The following is a 20276-nucleotide window of genomic DNA, read 5'->3' as shown; positions in this document are numbered from 1 at the left end:
CCCCAGGCCAAGCGTGTTACTATTAGAGTCTATAAAAATAAAGAAAGATAAATATCAAAATTAAGGTCACAAAACATTACAGCTGAACTCAAATTAATCTCACATAGATCATGTAGGTGTGGTGAGCTTTTGATACATTAGTCATTTTTTAAGTTGGTTAAAGAACTTCACTCAAAGCACAGGTAGTACTCAGTACACTATCTAATAGTTCAAGCAAATGCCTCATTGCTTTTATTAAAAAGAATCAGCCTCTCTGATAGCTACCACAGAATTAGAGAAACCGGACTTCTAGCCGGCATCAGAACCATAAAACTGAGTTTTAGAGCTGTACCCTCATTAAGAGATAATAGAAAGAATTGTCTAGTCATAATAAAAGAGATACAAGTAAGACCCATGTAATGAGTCAAAAAGATCCAAAATTCAAGATCCTAAAAGGGATCCAGCATTTAACATCTCAACACTCAACGCCAGCCTAATAGATGACGAAGGGATGTGAAGCCGGTCAACAGATAGAATCTGTTTACCCATTAAATAACAAACAAAATTTATTTGTAAAAGCCTATTATTTGTATGGGCGTGCAAATATTAACTTTCAAAGTAATATTACATAAAAATAATTTAAAACATTATGGTATTTAAAGTGATTTAATTGCGCGATTTAATTTGCGTAAAGTAATTAAATTGCGTGATTTACCTTACGGACGGCCTCTGACAAAGACATTAAAACTGTTAAAAAAGTAACGCGGTAGATTTAATGAGCTATTTTTTCCTTTTACTTGAGTAAACTTTTCTACAGGTAACGTTTACTTGTACTTAAGTAAAATTTCACTCAAATAACAAGTGCTTTTACTTGAGTAAAAAGCTCTTTTACTTTTTCCAGCTCTGTTTTGCAAAAGTTTCAAATTGACTGTACTTACAGAGGTATTTTAAAAGACCCCGAAACCTTGTATGGTCATAATTTTTGAACGCTAAAAGATCATTCAATGATACTTTAAAATTAATCGATGAATTTAAATTTAGTTAGTAAAGTAAAAGTAGTCACAAAAAAAGACTTCATCGAGAATTTACTAAAAAAACTTGCAGGTTTTAATATTCAACAAATAGAGTGGTAGACGATTGAAATTTTTTTTATAAGGTGCAATATTCTTAAATAAAAATACGTTTAAAAAAAGAGTAGGCAAAATTCTGAACTTTTGGTACCGAATTATATTTATGAACTATCTTTATTAACAAAATCTTACTTCTAATGGCTGTTATACTTAAAACACTGAGTAGTTTTGACTCATCAAACGTAAGTAGTTTGTACAGCTTTTTTTTATATCATATTATAGTTAAAATAAAGTAAAAAAAATTTTACTTTGTTACTTTCACGTTTGTGGCAGGGAGGGAGGGGGCGTTTTTGGAGCTATTCTGTTCCCAATCTCCAATTTTTTATGCAAAACATTCTAATTTGACAAGCATAAAACAAACTTTTGGGTTTGCTCCATGTCGGATTTCAAACACGCAAAAAATGCTGGATCCTATTTTTGGTTGAGCACTGGGTGCGGACTTGCGTACCTAATTTAAAAATTCATTTTATTTAAAAAGCGATTACTACAAATTTTACTAACAAAATTATCATCATACAATAAAAACGTATTGCTATTTATATATATAAAAAACAAGCAAGTTTTCATACAAGTTAACGATAAAAATTTAGACAAAATATAAATTCCAATTAAGTACAAAAAAACCGATTGACCAATAAAAATTCGTCAATAAATTCACAACTTTAAATTTATTTATAAAACTACATGAGGGTAGAACAGTAAGGTGTTAAAAAAGTTCGAAAACTGTTATAGGTAAAATTAAAGAAAAAGGAAGCTCAAATAAAAAAAGGAAATGTACTACTTTTTTTACGACTTTACGCGATCATTTTTTTTTTTAAACTTAACATTGAGAAACTTTTCTCAATTTTTGTACAACCACCTTTAATTTTTTACAACTTTATAGGGCCACGGACTGCGTTAATTTGGTGAAAAGGGAAAAGAATTTTAGTTATTTTTGTTAACCTCCTTATTTTTGTAACCACCTTTTGTTAACCGTACCATGACCAAAAAATTTTTTTGTTTCCTTTTTGGAGTTTTAATTTTATTTAACAGTTTTAATGATCTAGATATGGTTCTTAAAGCAACTACTTGAAATACTTTTCTATTTTTTGCTTATTCGTCATGTAAATTAAATCGATTTTTTTTTTAAAAGCCGTCACCATATAATCAGCAATTAGCACATTTTTGTGAGTTTTTTATGAGAACTTATTTAAAAAGCGTTATCTAAAAGAGTGCTCTGGAATAGTCTTAATCAACGTTGACTCGCTTACAGCATTTCTTATTTGATTAAGGGGCGCTAATTCTATCGAATCATGGGAGTGAACAAAGTCATTATTAAATTCAGATGAACGCATGTGGTAATGCAAAGAATCAGCGCTTACTGCAGGTCGCTTTACTTCTTCTCTTGAGTTGTTTAAGCTCAACCGCTCAGTGATTTTATTTTTGCACAAAACTTCTTCATTTTCAGCAAAAACAGTTTTCATTGATTCATCATCCATATTTTTTGGCGGTGGAAAAACAGGAGTAATTATGAATCGTGATTCAGACCGTAGCCTTCCTTCTTTTACATCTGACGAGTCTTTATTAGAGCATACAGAGTCAAAAGCTTCTTGCTCAAAAGATTTTTCATTTAAGTCTGTGAGCTTTCTTACTGCGCAAGTCGAAGCTTCAGAAAAAGTCGCACACCTTGATGTTTTTCGGATATTAAAACCCTTTGAACCTAATATATCAATAATCGAGTCAACCTTCATATTGATCGAATCAATCTAAACAAAAAGTACTTATCAATGGTTTGTTTTTTCAATAAACAGGAACACAAACCACTACACAAAACATTTTACTTTTCTTTCAACAACAGTTAAACGCGAATCAAGAGATGCTACAGTGTACTTTTCTCCTAAAAAAAAAAATCTAATCACTATCTAAATTATATTAACAACTTTTTTTAAATCAATCAAAAAAGAAACAAAAGATAGAGGGAGGGGGGAGGGGGTTCGGAAAACCAAAGTATTAATGCTAATATTTTGGTTTACCGACCCGCCAATAAAAAAACTTAATTTATAAAAAATATACATTTAACAGGATATTAAGGTGTGAAGGAATTCAAACTTGGTCTTAAAAAAACAAAATTACGCTAAAAAATTAATTTGTGTACGTTAAGGACCCGACAAAATATTTTTTTGAATGTTTTTAGATAAACGTATGCGAGAAATGAACGCAAAATTTTCAAGCCGGCACAACTCCGTAATTATTTCCGAATGGTTTCTGTTGCGTGTTGAAAACCCCATAAGAAGAAGAAAAGGAAAAAAAAAAAAGCAAGTTTCGAGAATAGGATTAAGATTCCGTGAAATGAACTATTACGACTTACAGAAAGAATAATAACAATATTAGGTTTCTATTGGTTATTTTACCGTTACATTACAAATTTGTAACCAGTAATAAAAGCACGCAAAATTTGACTTTAAAACCTCATAAAACATGTGTTAAAGTTGAGTGAAACTGTCTGTGAAGTTAACATGTTTTAATTTTCTCCTGGATTGTGAAAAAAAAACGTGTTTATTTGAGTTTTAAATCCGAAAGTGAAACTAGATGTACTCGCTGAGTTACTACAGAAAAGAGTATCTTATGTAACAACCTTTTTAATTGTTTTAAAAATAATTACAAAAAATTTATTTTCAATGCTAAGTTTTAGTTTCATAAAACTGACGAGCCCTAAAGACAAAATCTGCATATTCTAACTTTTAAAATAAATTTATATCACTAAGAATATATTCATGGGCAAGCTTTTGCTTTTTCTCAACCTAATGATTAGATACAATAATAAATAAGCCAGTCATTTTTTTATTATAATGGATATTTCACAGTAGATCATAGTACTTAATAAACAACTTATAGAACTTTTTTCTGCATTGCCGAGTATTTTTTACACTGTTGTATTTTAAGTTACTATTAAAATAGCTTTAAATTTCTAACTATTAGTTTTAGGTAGAGAAGTTTCTCATAATTGTTGCAAAGGTAAAGCTGTAAACAATATCATAGATATTAGTGAATCACTTGGATATGAAAATGCAGAGCAAGTAGCATCTGGATTGTTAAAACGTAATATGGAATGTGAAAGCATTGTAAGTGGAGAGCAGTCGATGTTGTCTACTGGCGGAAATCTTCTCTCTGTTACAGCTGGAGCAAATAAGAGTTGAAAAGAAAGTAAATTAAATCTCATTCTAAACTATTATTGAGCTATTAAATGTATTACAACTCTCTAAGAAAAAGAAAAAAAAAATTATGCTCTATTTTACGCAGTAATTTAACCGGTGTAAAATCAAATATTAATACTAAAATCACTGAAATGCATCCTGCATTTTCAGTCATTTTAATATTAATGTTTGAAAGTACTCAAGATACTTTATATGAAAGTAAAACAGAGGAACTGTTGACGGTGATCAAATAGTTGTGAGAGATATAGGTTATGTAAAGAATCAGTCATTCATTCATTCGCAAATAGTAAATCTAATTTAAGCTGCTGATGAAATGCTTGAACAACAACCTGTAATGTAAACAACATGTGTTAACCTTTTTTCAAACGATTAATAAGAGCTGTTTTAAAAGCAATTGATATATTGAGATATTTAAACTTCAATTTAACTTTCAAGCAATAAAAAAAATGTTGTACAATTGTTGTATACAAACACAAGCATATATAAAAGATTTGATATCACAGAAATAAACTTACCTTTGATACCAAGTGCAGTTTCAACCCTATAAAAATATTTTTTTATAAAACCCTTCAAAAGTTTAAAAAAATTTAAAAACTCCTAAAACAAGAAAAAAACGAAAAAAAAAACACCCTAAAATTAGAAAAAAAAAATTCTAAGCATCAAAAATTACAACTTAAAATAAAAAAAGAATAACAAATTAACTTTATAACACTTTATTATTAGGTTAACTAACCGTGTTTGAAATTTTCGAATAAACCCAAACATTTCTATCTGACCAGACGTGTACTGCTCAATTACATCTTTAATGTCATAGGGTCGTCGAACTACCTGAATTAAAGTTTTTAAAAATATTTAATTATTTAACTTAATTTTATTTTCATCATGCGATCAAGGCTTCAAGTAAATGATGGGGATTTTATACACTACATAATAAATTTAATCACTTATATTGTATTATCTTTTTTGATAAAAACTTCTTTTGACATTTTTTTTATCGCACTATATTTCAAAATTATATATATATATATATATATATATATACATATACATATATATATATATATATATATATATATATATATATATATATATATATATATATATATATATATACATATATATATATATATACATATATACACATATATATATATATACATATATATATATATATATATATATATATATATATATATATATATATATATATATATATATATATATATATATATATATATATATATATATATATATATATATATACATATATATATATATATTAGGGCATGCCAAAAAAAAAAATTTTTGGTCGCGCTTTAAAAACCTATTCTATACATAAAAATAAGCAAAAATATGAATTTTCATCGTTCTATCTCAATTCTAGGTGCTAGAAGATGAAATCAAGATTTTACGAAAATACGCAAAGTATGATGAAATTACATGAAGGATGGCAAAATAACAAGATTGCACCATTTTGTGTTTAGTTTAAGATTACAATCACTACATGACATATCTATTATAAACTGTTAATAATTTTTTATAGCTTAATAGTTAAAAATAGTTAAAATAACATTAACTTTTTCAAAAGAAATGGGTCCAAAAAAGAAGAAAAATGTCCATGTAAGTGAAAGTGTCAGACGACCATTATATCTGTTAACTAACCCAATTTCACAGCTACCAAATACACAGCTTCCAACCAATGGTAGTATTTTAAGATATTATCAATATTTAATTTCAAGTAAAAAGAAAAGATTTATTAAAACACAAATTAACATGGCCTGTAAGAAGCAAAAAGGAACAAGGAACTTGGTGTGCAAAAGTAAGACATAACTGTAAAACATAAACATTTTTATTCCTAGATTAAAGAGGACTAAATAATTATTTTTTCAGGTGCAATAAATGTTAAATAAATAAAATATTTTTTTAAAATCTAAATTAGGTAGAGATTTTTGTGACCTTGAGACGCAATCAGACTGCTTGATTAGACAAATAGTCAACATTTGGACCAAAGCAGGATTTCAAGCATACATCATTTCAGAATATTCAATTCTTGACAAACTTCAAGCTCTACACAAGAAGTATCAACTTTTGAAAAAACGTGTTACCCTGAAAGATACCAAAGATACTAGAGAAAATATTAAGAATGAATTCATTTCAACAATGGAACAGTTGTTTGACATAGGCAAAGATAACTTAGAGCAACTGATGAGAAGTGACAAAATAACACCAAGAACACAAGCTGCTATTGAAGAAGACCTAAATTTCTATCTAGACCAGCAAACAGACAGGTAAGAGTATCAATTATATTGTAGCCTTTTTGTAAATTTCTCTATATTAATCAAATTGTTAGTAGCGCAGCTACTTTATGTAGGGCTTTCAGTCTGTCTGTCTTTCAGCTATCCATCTGTCTGTCCATCAGAGTAAGTTATTGCATTCTAATGTTATACATTTTTGTTTTAGGAAGTGATTTATTTCTAAGCCAGATAAAGAGCTAGCTACCATCATTGAGAAACGACTAGAAAGGTATAAAAGACAAGAACAAATGAGAATGAAGTACCTAGAGGAGAAAGAAAGATGTAAATCAGCTCCCCCACCACTTGATGAAAGTGATGAAAACTTGACGCCAACTAAGAAAAGGTAAAACAAGTGTCATAATTACTTTAAAACTGTTAAAAAACTCACTTCTTAAAAATGAAATCCTAACTTATTTATGTAAATATTTTAGATACAAGTCTGGTCCAGCCAAATTGGATATGTTTGACTCAACTTTGACAGATCCAGATTTTGCTGTAGAAGAAGACTCATTCGAAGGTAGTGATGATGACTTTGAATATGGTGCTGCTCATAATAAAACCCCAAAAGTCTTACCTAAAGGCTCAATGCAAGTAAATAAAAAGATTACAAGAGAAGAATTGATGGCAGTAACTACACCTATTTGTGCTAGAGGGTTAATCAGCATTGAATTACAAACCTGGCTGTTGTCGTCTGTTGTTAATTATCTGGGAGGAGATGTTAATCAGATGGGCATTTCTAAATCTAGTATTTCAAGAGAAAGAGCGAAAGTAATTGAACATCAAGGTAATTTTTAAAGGGACACCTAAAGAAAAAGTCTTTTATGCCAACTTTTTGCCAGTCAAAATTAAGTTTTTTTTTTCAAATCAAAAAGTTTTTCTTCAGATGCCATATTTCTTATCCCTGATTTTCTAATGTAAGTCTATTATAAATGAAAGTTATGATTAAAATCTTACTATACCTTTAAAGAGTGGAATATTTACCTAAAAATAAACCATCATAACAATAATATATTGTGTTAAAAATGATCTTTATTTAGGCAATACCATCAGAGAAAATTACAGAGAGACAATGGCTGGAAAACATCTTGTTCTCCACTTTGATGGCAAGCTGTTAAAACATTTAGATGAAAATACCTTGCAATCTGTTGTAAGAGATAGAGTTGCTGTCAGTGTTACTAGTCCTGAATTTGAGAATAAAAACGATCTCTTACTTGGTGTTTTACCTGCAGAGTCTGGCAAAGCTGTTGATGAAACAGAAATTATTCACAACTTACTTGAGTCCTTTGAAATATGCAATGAAATTTTCGCAATTGTTGCAGATACTACCAATGTTAACACAGGAGCCCATGGAGGAATTATAACCAGGTTGTGCTATATTTTGGGAAAACCTGTTCTCTGGCTGTTATGCAGACATCACATGTTTGAAATAGCAATACATAAGGCAATTGTAATTGTCCTTGGACCTACTGCTGCACCAGATAGACAGTTCTATAAAGATTTCAAGAAGGACTGGGAAGTATATCACGCCATAATTCAAAAAGCTAACCTGTCTGAGTTTAAGAAATTTGATGAGAAGAAGCTGGAAGTTGGATCTGAACTTCATAAACTTTACCTGGAAGCTCAGGAATATCTGAAGTTTGCTCTTAATCACGAAGTGTTTCCAAGAGATGATTATAATCATCTAGTTAAGTATGCTGCTTTTTATTTAAATGTCTCATCACCAAAGCTGAATGGTTTTAAAATTTATCAACCAGGAGCCAATCACAATGCTTGTTTCATGGCTGACAGTCTTTACAATTTAGCTATTGTTATGACATCAGGTATAATAGATTTTCTGCCTAAAGATCAGTTACCTCACCTGGAAAAGTCAGCTTTTATATGTGCAGTTTTTTATGCTCCATGGTATTTACGTTCATACAAAGCAGAATATGCTGTTAAGTATGATTTCCTGTCATTCAAGTCAGCTTATGTTATACAACAAGAGTTTGATGTCAAAATTGGCAATGCTTTTCTGAAATTTTTTCAGCAACACTCTTGGTACCTTGCCCCAAAGGTTGCTGTGTTAATACTGGCAGATCCAGATTTTGAAGAGAAGCTTGCAGTTCTAGACAAGCTGTTGACCTTTGAGGTACCAGATATCAACTCTATTTCCAATGGTAAACCTGATGCTGTCCTAGTTTTACCAACCTCTGAGGTAACAGAGTTGATTACAGAGGAAAGTTGGGCTCTTTTCATTGTTCTAGGCATACAGGACGAAATTCCTACCTGGAAAACAGGTTTAGCTGCTGGAAAGCTGGAGGAAAATGATTCCTATATATCATTTTGTGAGTTTGTAAAATCTCTAAATGTTACAAATGACCCAGCAGAGCGGAATATCAATCTTATACAAAGATATATCAGTAGCACATTAAAGGAGGACAAAAAACAAGATATACTGCTAGTTGTCAGAGAGCACAAGGCATTAATATCATTAGAAGCTGACCAAAGTGCACTGGCCAAATTGTAAAATATCTGTTATAGTAACAATATTAGATTTTAAAGTAAAAAATACCTTTCCTAACTTTTTTATTTCTTCATTTTCAAAAAGAATATTTTTTTTCAGAAAAAAACAACGATTTCTCGTATTTGCGTAAAAACCTAAAATCATCTTCCAGCACTAAATATGGTCCTAGAGAGTTCAAATTTGGTTTATATACTTCTTTTTATGTATAGAACAGGTATTTATACCGCGACCTTTCATTTTCTGAAAATCGTGATATTTTGGCATGCCCTAATATATATATATATGTATATGTATATATATATTTTTTTATAAAACCCTTCAAAAGTTTAAAAAAATTTAAAAACTCCTAAAACAAGAAAAAAACGAAAAAAAAACACCTTAAAATTAAAAAAACAAAAATTCTAAGCATCAAAAATTACAACTTAAAATAAAATTTTTTTTATTTTATATCATTTTTGAGCTCCAGATACACAAAAGGATGGAAAAAAAGGTTCTTTAAGTGAATTATTTGCACGCTGACAATTGTATAGATGGTTATCAAACTTACCTGTTGATTGTCCATTTCTACATCTAGAAATATGTCCGTTTGTGCGAAATCTTAAATTACTTGTTTTTCCAGCATATTTAGCTTTCTTGTTATATAATAAGCATTTACTTTCTTGTTACATGATAAGCATTTTAAATAGTATATTACATTCATAGTATTACAAGTAATATGACTTTTTATGTTCCTTATAGTGCAATTTGATGTTATAAATGTTTTAATGCTCTTGGTATTTTTCTTAAGATAAATACCTAGAGCCATATATTTGGACTTTATACTTGTCAATCTATATACTAGTCTTCCACACAACCTGGGTTTTAAAACTCTGGATTGAATTTAAGTTTTAAAATTCTAGAATGTAAAACATAAAAAAATTGGAATTGATTTCTAAATGCTGATTTAAAAACAAGTTTTTCTTAAAAACTATAAAAATGGGTGGGCTAATAATATAATAACAACAAACCATTAAAAATTTATCAAAAAAACAAAACAAACATATATAGAGAATTCATTTTTTTGTGTCAGTCCTCAAATGTATGAAATAAAAAAATATGTGCGAAAGATTAACAAACATTTAAGACATTTATGAATTAATGTAATTTTTTGATATATTTTAAAGTTTATTTTTTAAATATTATAATTATAACTGAAAAAATGGCTATGACTAAGAACTTGGCAATATTCTTTGTGGTTGGTGAGCCCCGACTTTTTCCAATGTACACTACAATGACAAAACAGACATTAGGCTATCCCGCTGGATGTGGTTCCGGCGCCCAATAACCTAATGGCTATGCTAACAATCACGCACACGTTCATTCGGAAGCTCCACAATGCACGTCGGATCGGCGCTCGCTGACTAGTTAGCTCGGATCTAAAATCTCACTCCATAGCACATCATTCCACACCAGCAAGGGGCAGTAGCTCTTTTGACTAAGAGCGTTGGCTTGTGGCCTACGGTGACTAATGTGTGCATTCGATCATTTGAAATCTATTCTGAAGATCTTACGTCTGGCTCTTATGTGCTAGCCCATAAGCGCAAGGAGTGAGTGTGTTTAGCTTTCTATTCACCCAATTTGAAAGTGAACGAAAATATAACGAGACCATACGAGACAACCAAACGGTACATACTAATACACTACACCATCACACTTGTAGACATCAACAGTCTCTAAAATCAGTATATCAAATATTTGTTCTTTGTTGCATATGTTCAACACTCAGAGTGACTAGAGCGTTAGTTGTTCCTCCCCATACCCCCTTATCGTCTATTCTTCATTTTTCTACTTCACAAAAGTCTTGCCACACATTTTATATTTTCTTATGATTTTTATTTTTTCAATGACACCATCTACAATCTGTTTTTATTTTCACATCTCCCAGGTCTACGTCACTGGACGGCTCCGTTGGTCACTTTTTGAGATCTTTGTGTCGCATAAACAATTAAAAATGGCTATGACTAAGAATTTGGCAAATAGAGACAAAGTTTATTTATTTGAGTTGAATAAGAGAAATTGTTAAACTTTGCAGTGAAAGTATAATATAGATTTGCATAGAATTACAATACAACACTTTTGTAAGGTTGTATGGCATGGAATGGTATTTTAGATTTCACTAATGAAACTATTAATGCTAATTTGTACAACAAAATATTGGACCTAAATTTAAAATCTTTTGCTAAAAAGATTTCATTAATTAAATTGATTACATATTTATTGTTTTAGATAATTTTTATTGATATTTTATTTTTATTAATATTTTTTTAACAAAAACACACTTTTTAGTTTATTGTCTTGTTTTAAAAAAAACTTTTTTTGACGAATTGGCATAAATGTTTTAGAATAGCCTGCACCATTTGATTTGAATTCAATAGAATTTATGAAAAATATTAGATAAATAAAAATAAAAAAAATTGATCATTTACAAAAAAAGATTTAAAGAAAGCTGTTGTTAAATCATGATCTTAGATTGAAACAATTAAATCAAACTAAAATGCTTGTTAATGTAAATAAAAGAAAACAAGGAACAACTAAATATCAAAGTATCAAAAACAAACATAAAAAAATATATAATAAATATAGTATATGCTAAGTATAATATATACTAAATATAAAAAAGATTTGTCAATTTTTTTATTGAACTAAAAGCTGATAAAAAAAAAATTCTTTATATTTAATGTATATATATAATAACTCTATATCTAAATATAGATATATTAATATTACAGGTAGCCTGAAGATCATCCAAGACCTTATATCATATTCTATGAAGTTTTTTTTTGATATGAAAGTAGTCTATACGCACATTCTATAACTATAATTTAAACCACTTGTTGGTCGCTACTAAAATAATATTTTTTCATCAGTTATTTATTTTTTGTAATTGCATATTTGATAGAAATGTGGCTAATAGTTGTTGTCTATAGGACATTGCTTTAATAGCCTAAACATAATAGGAGAGAAGGGGGGAGAAATGGGACACATAAATTTTTTATTAAGAGTAATATTTGATTTGATTTATAAACTAAACCAAACAAGTTTTACAAATAAACCTTCTTTTTAGGCACCAATTCAATCCTCTTAGGTTTCCAGCAAATTATAACTAAGTATAGAAATTTTTGCTTTTAGAGAAACCGTGCTATTGGGGTAAAGTGGAACAAGTGTGAGTAGAAGTGGGACAAATAAATTTAAAACAACATTTTAAGACAAATTATTAAATAGAAACTGATAAAATGATAAAATCACCTAATCGACATAAAATTGTTCAAGAGCTTTAACCAATCGAAACAATCAAATGGCGACGGGAAGAAGCAGGAAATAAATGTTTCTTTTTTCTGTCCCACTTCACCTCAATGTAAACACTTTTTTAAAGTACATTTCAAATTTAGGGCTTCTAGCACATGTAGGGAAACAAAGCAATTTCTGCTAAACAGAGGGAAAGAAATTTAATTGTTTACATTAAATAACAGTATTTAGGCACCACTCCTATTTAGAAATTTCAGGCTGTCCCACTTCTCCCCACTCTCCCCTAACAATGGCTATAACAATATAATAAAACTTTTTATCTTTAGTTCTAGTACTGTTAGAACTATTTAGAAAATGAACTAGTTTTAAATCAAGAAAACAAAAATACCATACATTGTTAAAGATGAGTTTTTAAAATAACTTGTATACTGTTTGAAAAAAGGATTTAACTTAAATTGTTACATTATTAACTTACAACAAATAACGTTAATTTATATTGTTATAATATTGCATTTAGAATATACGCAATAAATTTTAAGGTGTGTTTAGCCCAAATCCAATAAAGCAAGTTCAAAGCAAGGGAAAATTTCGAAACGCTTATCAAGAAGTACTTTTTGGAAAACTACTCTGTTGACAATCATCTTCGACCTGAAATGATTATTCTCAGCGGGAATATATATATATGTATATGTATGTATGTATACATATCTATATATGTATCTATATATCTATATATGTATCTATATGCATATGTATATGTATGTTTGAGTATATATATATATATATATATATATATATATATATATATATATATATATATATGTATGTATATATATACATATATATATGTATATATATATATGTATATATATATATATATATATATATATGTATATATACATATATAAACTAGTAAAAAATACTTATCTAACTTTTTTCTTCAACTTTAAGTTTCACCATTGCTGGATCATTAGGAAAAGTTACTAAATCTAAAAAAAGATTCAATTTATAGAAAAAAATATTTTACAGGAAGTTATAAATTATTATAACTAAAAATAAAAATAAAAAAGTTTTTTAATTACTATATTTTTTTGGTTAACGGGAAGTTTCAGAAAGTAATTATTAAATAAGTTTCTTTGGAATGGAGATAGTTAAATTTGGTCATTTGTTTTTATAATTTCTTAGGAGGTTTTTATTTTCGTGCCTACATTTAGAAATTCAGATTTTTTATTTAATAAATTTTCCTGATTTAAATGAGTAATTATTTCAAATCTCTTTTGCAAACATAGCATACATTTTTTGGAAATGTTATTATAAGCAGGGGCAGATTTTAGAATAGACCATTTATGGGGGTTGAACCATTTAGGGGGGTTGAACCAAATTATGTTTATATTTTTATTAGACTTTTTTGCAATTTTCTTTTCAAATTTTAGCTCAAAATTTTGAAAGCCACTTTTTTAAGGGCATCTTCATAAACGCGTTTAGAGGAGTTAAAAATATTTTCATTAGAAGAGTTTTGGTTTAGCCTATTGTTAATTGAAATTGGAATTTGTTTTAGAATTTGAGGGAGATGGTTTGAATTCACATTAATATACAATAATTTGTTAGGCTTTTTATAGGGCTTATAGGAACTTTCTGAGAGGTTAAATGTGACATCAAGAAAATTCACTATTTTTAAATTTATGTTTATTTCAATTTAGAAGCAAATGTTTTTAAAAACTTTAATAATATCTTTTTTAATTTTATCGAGTTGTGTAAATTTGAAAAGAAATTACAAAAAAAGCGTAATAGAAATAGAAACATAATTTGGTAAAACCCTCATACAGCAAAAATGTTTCAACAAATGTAGGTAAAATTTTTCTAAAATAAGTAGACAAACATTTTCCTCCCTCTAATAAATTACATAAGATTTTTAACAGAAATACCATTAAAGTAATTTATAGTTGTACAAAAAATTTAGAAAGAATTATAAAAGGCCACAACTACGTGTTAATTAATAAAAATGAACATATAAAAGAAAAAAGCACTAATTATTGTAATTGTAAACAAAAAATAGATCGCCCTCTAAATGGAAAATGCCTTTCGAAAAATGTAATTTACAAGTGCATTGTTTCCTCACAAAATAACCCTGATAAACAATATATTGGCTTAACCGAGGGGGAATGGAAAAAACGTTATGCCAACAACAAACAATTGTTTTAACACAAAAAATATTCAAAAGAGACTATGCTGTCAAAATATATTTTTGATTTAAAAGAAAAAAATTTAAATTTTAATTTACAATGGTCTATTCTAAAATCTGCTCCTGCCTATAATAACATTTCCAAAAAATGTATGCTATGTCTGCAAAAAAAATTTGAAATAATTACTCATTTAAATCAGGAAAATTTATTAAATAAAAAATCTGAATTAATTTCTAAATGTAGGCACGAAAATAAATACCTCTTAAAAAATTATAAAAACAAATGACCAAATTTAACTATCCCCATTCCAAAGAAACTTATTTAATAATTACTTTCTGTAACTTTCCGTTAACCAAAAAAATATAGTAATTAAAAAAATTTTTTATTTTTATTTTTAGTTATAATAATTTATAACTTCCTGTAAAATATTTTTTTCTATAAATTGAGTTTTTTTTTAGATTTAGTAACTCTTCCTGATGATCCAGCAATGGTGAAACTTAAAGTTGAAGAAAAAAGTTAGATAAGTGTTTTTTAGTAATTTATTATTGCTCTGTTCTTTAAGAACATTGAGCACTCAATTAGATTTTGGATTTTGCCAATAAAAGGCTTTTATAATAATAATATGTAATAATATACTATATCATATAGTATTATATTTTTATTAATGTTGAAATTTCATAATATAAAATAAAACATTAAAATGACTGAATGATGTTTAGTGATTGTTTAGTATATTGTAAGAACTATTCCTGTTATATGCAATAATGTTAATGAGTTAGTTGCAACAGTTTTACAACATAAATCTTTTACATCAGAGAATGTAGATGTTAAGTTTGGAGTAAATGGAGAGCAAGGTTATTTAAAAGTTACCTTATCAATTACTTTGAAGCCAGAGCAAGAAACATATTGGAGTGAAAAGGAAAGAGCAAATATTAAGATAAGTATGAATGTAAAGTTTCAAAGAATTTGTTTGAAGATTTGTTCGAGAACACTAATTAGGTTTTTTTATTTGTAAATAGTTATCTGTCTACAATATACTTTACCAGAGTTTTGTATAAAGATAGAATGAGATGCATAATCAACTAGACGAGCACAATAAATTTAAATGTAAATATATGAAAGCTTTGAGAGAATTTAGCAATGTGTTTTAAACATTGAACCCAAACTACTATGATATATTAAAAAAACTATACAAAGTTTCAGAGATCTTAGTTCAAATACTAATCAAAAAGTTTAGCAGCATGGAAAAGAGTTTTTTGTTAGAGAAACCTTTATAATTTTAAAAAGTTGTTGGTTAACATTTTACCTGTACTTATAAAAAAATTTTATTTAAATACTTTGAATGAAGGTTTAGTGTATTGGATTGAGCAATCATTGAAATTAGTTGATCAAGATTTCAAACAGTTTTGGTAAATATGTTAGGTAGGATTACACAACGCCAATTTCAATAAAGCCATGTAAAGCTATTTGTGTGTACAACATAAAGCATCTGTAACTAAAAAATAAATAAATATATATATATATATATATATATATATATATATATATATATATATATATATATATATATATATATATATATATATATATATATATATATATATATATACACTTTATATTTTTAGTTAAATGTAATATTTATGTTATAGTAAATATTTCTTTTCTAGGAAAAATACTCCCAAATCCAAAGCTTTAGGCTAAGCCACTGTATTACTGTAAATTACCTTACCAGTATTGCCCTCAATAAAAAAAAACATAGTAGGTCAAACAACCAAACAAAACATATGCATTGCTATTTGATCCCCTCGCTAGGGTCTAAAGGTGGGTCAAAGGGGGTGTAATCTTTAGTTAAAACAAGTCTTGCAAGTGATTTTTTTCAAAAAGCTACCAACAAATGATTTAAATTTTGATTTGAGTTTTGGAATGTGCAAATGGACTGCTTTTAAAATCAAAAAAAATTTTATGGGATAAGATATATGGTTACCTTCATGGTAACTGTGACTTATAATTCAATATATTAACACAAAATTACCTTAAACTTCCTTAAGGCTGCTTTTAGCTGTACTTTCAACAAAAATCGCACACCATTTTTTTCAACTTTGTTTAAACTAAAGAAAGAATTATATAAGAAATAATTTATGTTTTTATTTTCTTTTTAACAATTTTGTGGTTATATTGTAAATAGCAATTTTTTAAATTTAAAAAATTCATTTATTGATCTTAATTGTTAAAGGAAGATTAATACTATCTTTAATTTTCTGAAATCTTTATAATATTGCCAACATAAAAGCCAATACAGACAAATTAATGCCAAGATAAGTTTAAATATCTTAAAAGGTAAGATTGATTTAACTCAAGTTAGGTGTAGAAAAAAATTTATATTGGCAATTTATATTTTACATGGTTTGGGCTTTTCCAATCAAAATATCGGTATATAATTATGAGTTCCATGCAAAATCTTGAAAAAAGAAAACACCCTTGTCTGACCAAAGTTTATAAACAGAAAGAATTAATTTAGTTCAAAGAATACAAAAATTGGACAACAGTTGATTGGAATAATATTATTTGGTTGGATAAATCAATGTTTGAAATTTTTGGCAAGAAACCTCAGCCTTTTGTTTGTTGTCGATCTGGAGAAAAGATGCTGGATATTTGCATACTGCAAATGGTTAAACACAAGGTGGCAACATTATAGTTTAGGGAAGAGGGGGGGGAAGGGCTATGTTTTGGAGGCAATCAAGTCAGAAAATTTGTAAAAATTGAAGAAAAAATGGCAAAAGAAGTCTATTTGTATATTTTGGAAAAAGGTATTTTTGATTGGGGAACAACTTGTAGGTGAAGGATTTGTTTCCTAACAAAGACTATGATCCAAAACATACAGCTAAAGTTGTTAAAGAATATTACAACTGTTGTGTAACAGATTGCCTAATATTTGCCAGGTTATTGTTAAATCGAGATGCTGTCATATTGATGAAAATGCAATTTAATTTAAAGTTTTAATTTTGAGTAGTAATTTATAGTTTTTTTGAGTTTTTACTTACAGACATTGAATACTTAAACAATAGTTAAAGTATTTCAATGTGTGTTATTAAAAACGTATTAAAAAAATCTAATATTTTATCTCTTATATATGGGCCTGATCATACTATCTCTTTCAAGGTTAAAACATAATTATTTGTTAAAGACATTTTAACATCCTAACTAAATAGCTAATCCATTATAAATCCTTAGTTCCAATAACTAAGCTCTTACAGAAGAGAGATCATATTTAAGACCAGCTGCCTGTCATAAACATTTAAAATGTGCTGAATTATATGTTGTATCATCAGCCATTTTAGATGATGAAAAAATGTAGATGAGAAACAATACAAAATCAAACATGGAACCCTGTGGTTACTACTCCACAAGATTATTGGAACGAAGAGTGGATATAGCAACACTCTAACTTCTCTTGCTTCTGCAAGAGTTATCACAGATATAAAGAAAACTTCTACCAGCAGCTCTTACAACTATTAAACTGAGTTTTGAACTAACTTTATCAGGAGACAACAGAAAGAGCTACATAGCCACTACTGAGCAGGCACATGCAAAAACCATTGAGTAAAGTCAAGAAGTTTACCATCTTAGGCAGAAAACAAGAAGTTTACCATCTTAGGCAGAAAACACAGGTTTACATCTACATTAGTCTATTAGATAAAAAAGGGGTGCAATGCTGGTCAACATAAATTTTTGCTTTTGCTTTGCCTAGAAAACCTTCCACAATAGTTAAAATCAATTAACATCTGATTAAGATAAGTATTTTTATTGAGACACCATCTTTAGTCTTTACTTAACTAAGAGCCCAAAAACCAGGTGTTTTAAGTCAAAGTTAAATTCTGCTACAAGAGTCTAAGCAGGACATAATGCAGGTTGTACTAGAAAATTAAAAATCAATTAAGCCTTTTGGGGTTATCCATAAATTATGCTAGATAAAGAGGGGAAAAGGCCTATGAGAAATGTTACTAAAGAGTTACAATGTTGTGACGAGGGGGGCTGAGAAAGTGGGGTGGGGGTGGGAGTCAAAAATAGCCAAAAATTAGATGACACAATTTATGGGCAACCCTTTTAACCTCTTTAACTTAAAAAAAAAATCATTTATTCATCAGTTGTATCAATATCATGTTTTATTAGGCTCTCGTAGTGTTGTGGTAGAACTCACTTTGCAAACAAGAAATTTTAAGTTTGATAAATAAAAATATTAAACAAAAGATTAAAAAAAAAAAGTATACAAAACAAAACATTAAATAAATAAACATTTCTTGTGGCGTATTGTCAATGATGTTTCCTAGATATTTATAAAAACAGACAAAGTTATCTCTTTTATTTTGCAAACTGTTGATTAAAAATTAAAATTGTGCTGAAAAATTGTGATTTGAACTGTTCGATGATTATGTTTTTATATTTAAAAAAGTAAATATATATTAGAAAATAAACTTTTATAGAGGTTTGATATTATTGCAAATTAAAAATGAAATTTGTTTTAACATATCATATCATATGATCATCATGTGATCTACAGGTTTTAAATTTTCTGGTTCATTTATTGTTAATTTACAAATTCATATTCTCAAGTACTAGGATAAGGATAAGTTATAATTTGTAACATTGCTTCTACTTTTTTTTTTCTTCCCTGTATTCACCTCCCTAGGGTCACAGGGGCCACAATCAATAAACTTTTTTTACAATCAAAAAACCTACAATCAAAAAACCTTTTTTTTTTAAATCTATAGTCCTCAATAAAATTTAGGTGTGATAAACAAAGAATTTTCAAATGTTGTTTCTATCCAAGTAAATAGTAATTTCTGTGAAAAAATAAAAACTAAGAAAAATATAAAAATTACCAGAAAAAATTAAGTTAAGGTTTAGTTTTAAGTACTTCAAAATATTTAGTAAAGGGTTGTTTTTTTGTTATAAAAAGATTTTTTTTTTTAATTATTAAAAGATTTTTTAAATAAGTTAATATGTTATTAAAAAAATTTTCTTATTATTTACTAATAATTACATCATTTGAAAAAGAAGTAAATAAAAAGAACATCAGGTAACAATTTTTTGATATTAAATTTAAATTAAAAAAAGGTTAGACAACTTTTTTATTGGATCAGACTTTTATTGGATCAAATTGTTTTATTGGATCTAACTTTTTTATTGGATAGTTTCTGTTTGAAATCGCACATAGTTCTGCTTGAAGTCGCACATGTTTCTGTTTGAAAACGCATATATTTTTATTTGAAATCACACATGCTGCTGTTTGAAATCACACATGTTTTGTCTGAAATCACATATGCTTCTGTTTGAAATAGCACATTTTTCTCATTTTTCTCAAATCACACATTTGACAATTTTTTAAATGTATTTAAACTAAGTTAGATCTTCTGGAGTCAATGAAAATTTTAAAGTTATTTTTCATGTCTACTTCAGAACTGAATAGCTTATTTGTAACAATTGTGTCAAGGTGCATAAAAACCAGGTAAGTAGTTAGAGACAGGTCAAGAGAGTATTGTGAATAAAGGAGGACTTCATAATTAAGTTTATTGCTTTTTTGCTTTTGTTTAATACATAAATAATATTTATTAGGCTTTTTATATTTTTAATTGTTTTCAAATCACTGTTTTTTTATTAATGATAGGAGTAAGGGAGGGGGGATATTTTTGTGGTAACCCCCCCCCCCC

The 20276-nt window shown here is 28.0% G+C and overlaps 2 protein-coding genes across 4 annotated transcripts in view; one reads left to right on the top strand and one right to left on the bottom strand.

The window, feature by feature from the left end:
- Positions 1-1573: 1573 nt before the first annotated feature.
- Positions 1574-20276, bottom strand: part of LOC101235562 (potassium voltage-gated channel subfamily KQT member 4) — a 61228-nt gene continuing 42525 nt past the window's right edge. For both annotated transcript variants that reach the window (XM_065796334.1, XM_065796335.1), the window contains exons 13-17: positions 16601-16676; positions 5037-5131; positions 4819-4844; positions 2930-2985; positions 1574-2854 (exon numbers count right to left, since the gene is read on the bottom strand). In XM_065796334.1, coding sequence (XP_065652406.1) covers positions 2309-2854; positions 2930-2985; positions 4819-4844; positions 5037-5131; positions 16601-16676 — 799 coding nt within the window. In that variant the 3' untranslated portion in view covers positions 1574-2308. The remainder of the gene's footprint in view (positions 2855-2929; positions 2986-4818; positions 4845-5036; positions 5132-16600; positions 16677-20276) is intronic.
- LOC136079801 (uncharacterized) lies at positions 5699-7048 on the top strand. Of its 2 annotated transcripts, XR_010638236.1 has the most exons (3): positions 5699-6122; positions 6243-6940; positions 7029-7048. XR_010638236.1 is itself a non-coding variant. In XM_065796333.1 (2 exons), exons 1-2 carry the CDS (start codon positions 5894-5896, stop codon positions 6593-6595), a joined length of 582 nt encoding a protein of 193 aa, XP_065652405.1. In that variant the 5' UTR covers positions 5699-5893; the 3' UTR covers positions 6596-6953. The 2 variants fall into 2 exon arrangements, 1 of the variants encoding a protein (XP_065652405.1); XM_065796333.1 differs by lacking the exon at positions 7029-7048 and having other exon boundaries at positions 6243-6953.

This window comes from Hydra vulgaris, chromosome 04 (genome assembly GCF_038396675.1).
Source record: "Hydra vulgaris chromosome 04, alternate assembly HydraT2T_AEP".
Lineage (NCBI taxonomy): Eukaryota > Metazoa > Cnidaria > Hydrozoa > Anthoathecata > Hydridae > Hydra > Hydra vulgaris.
This window is presented reverse-complemented; position numbering and strand designations above follow the sequence as displayed.

Excerpts from the sequence above, each read along its gene's own strand:
- LOC136079801 (XM_065796333.1), top strand. The coding sequence starts at position 5,894 with ATGGGTCCAAAAAAGAAGAAAAATGTCCATGTAAGTGAAAGTGTCAGA. Across the intron at positions 6,123-6,242 it reads AAGGAACTTGGTGTGCAAAA|GTAGAGATTTTTGTGACCTT; the intron begins GTAAGACATAAC and ends AATCTAAATTAG.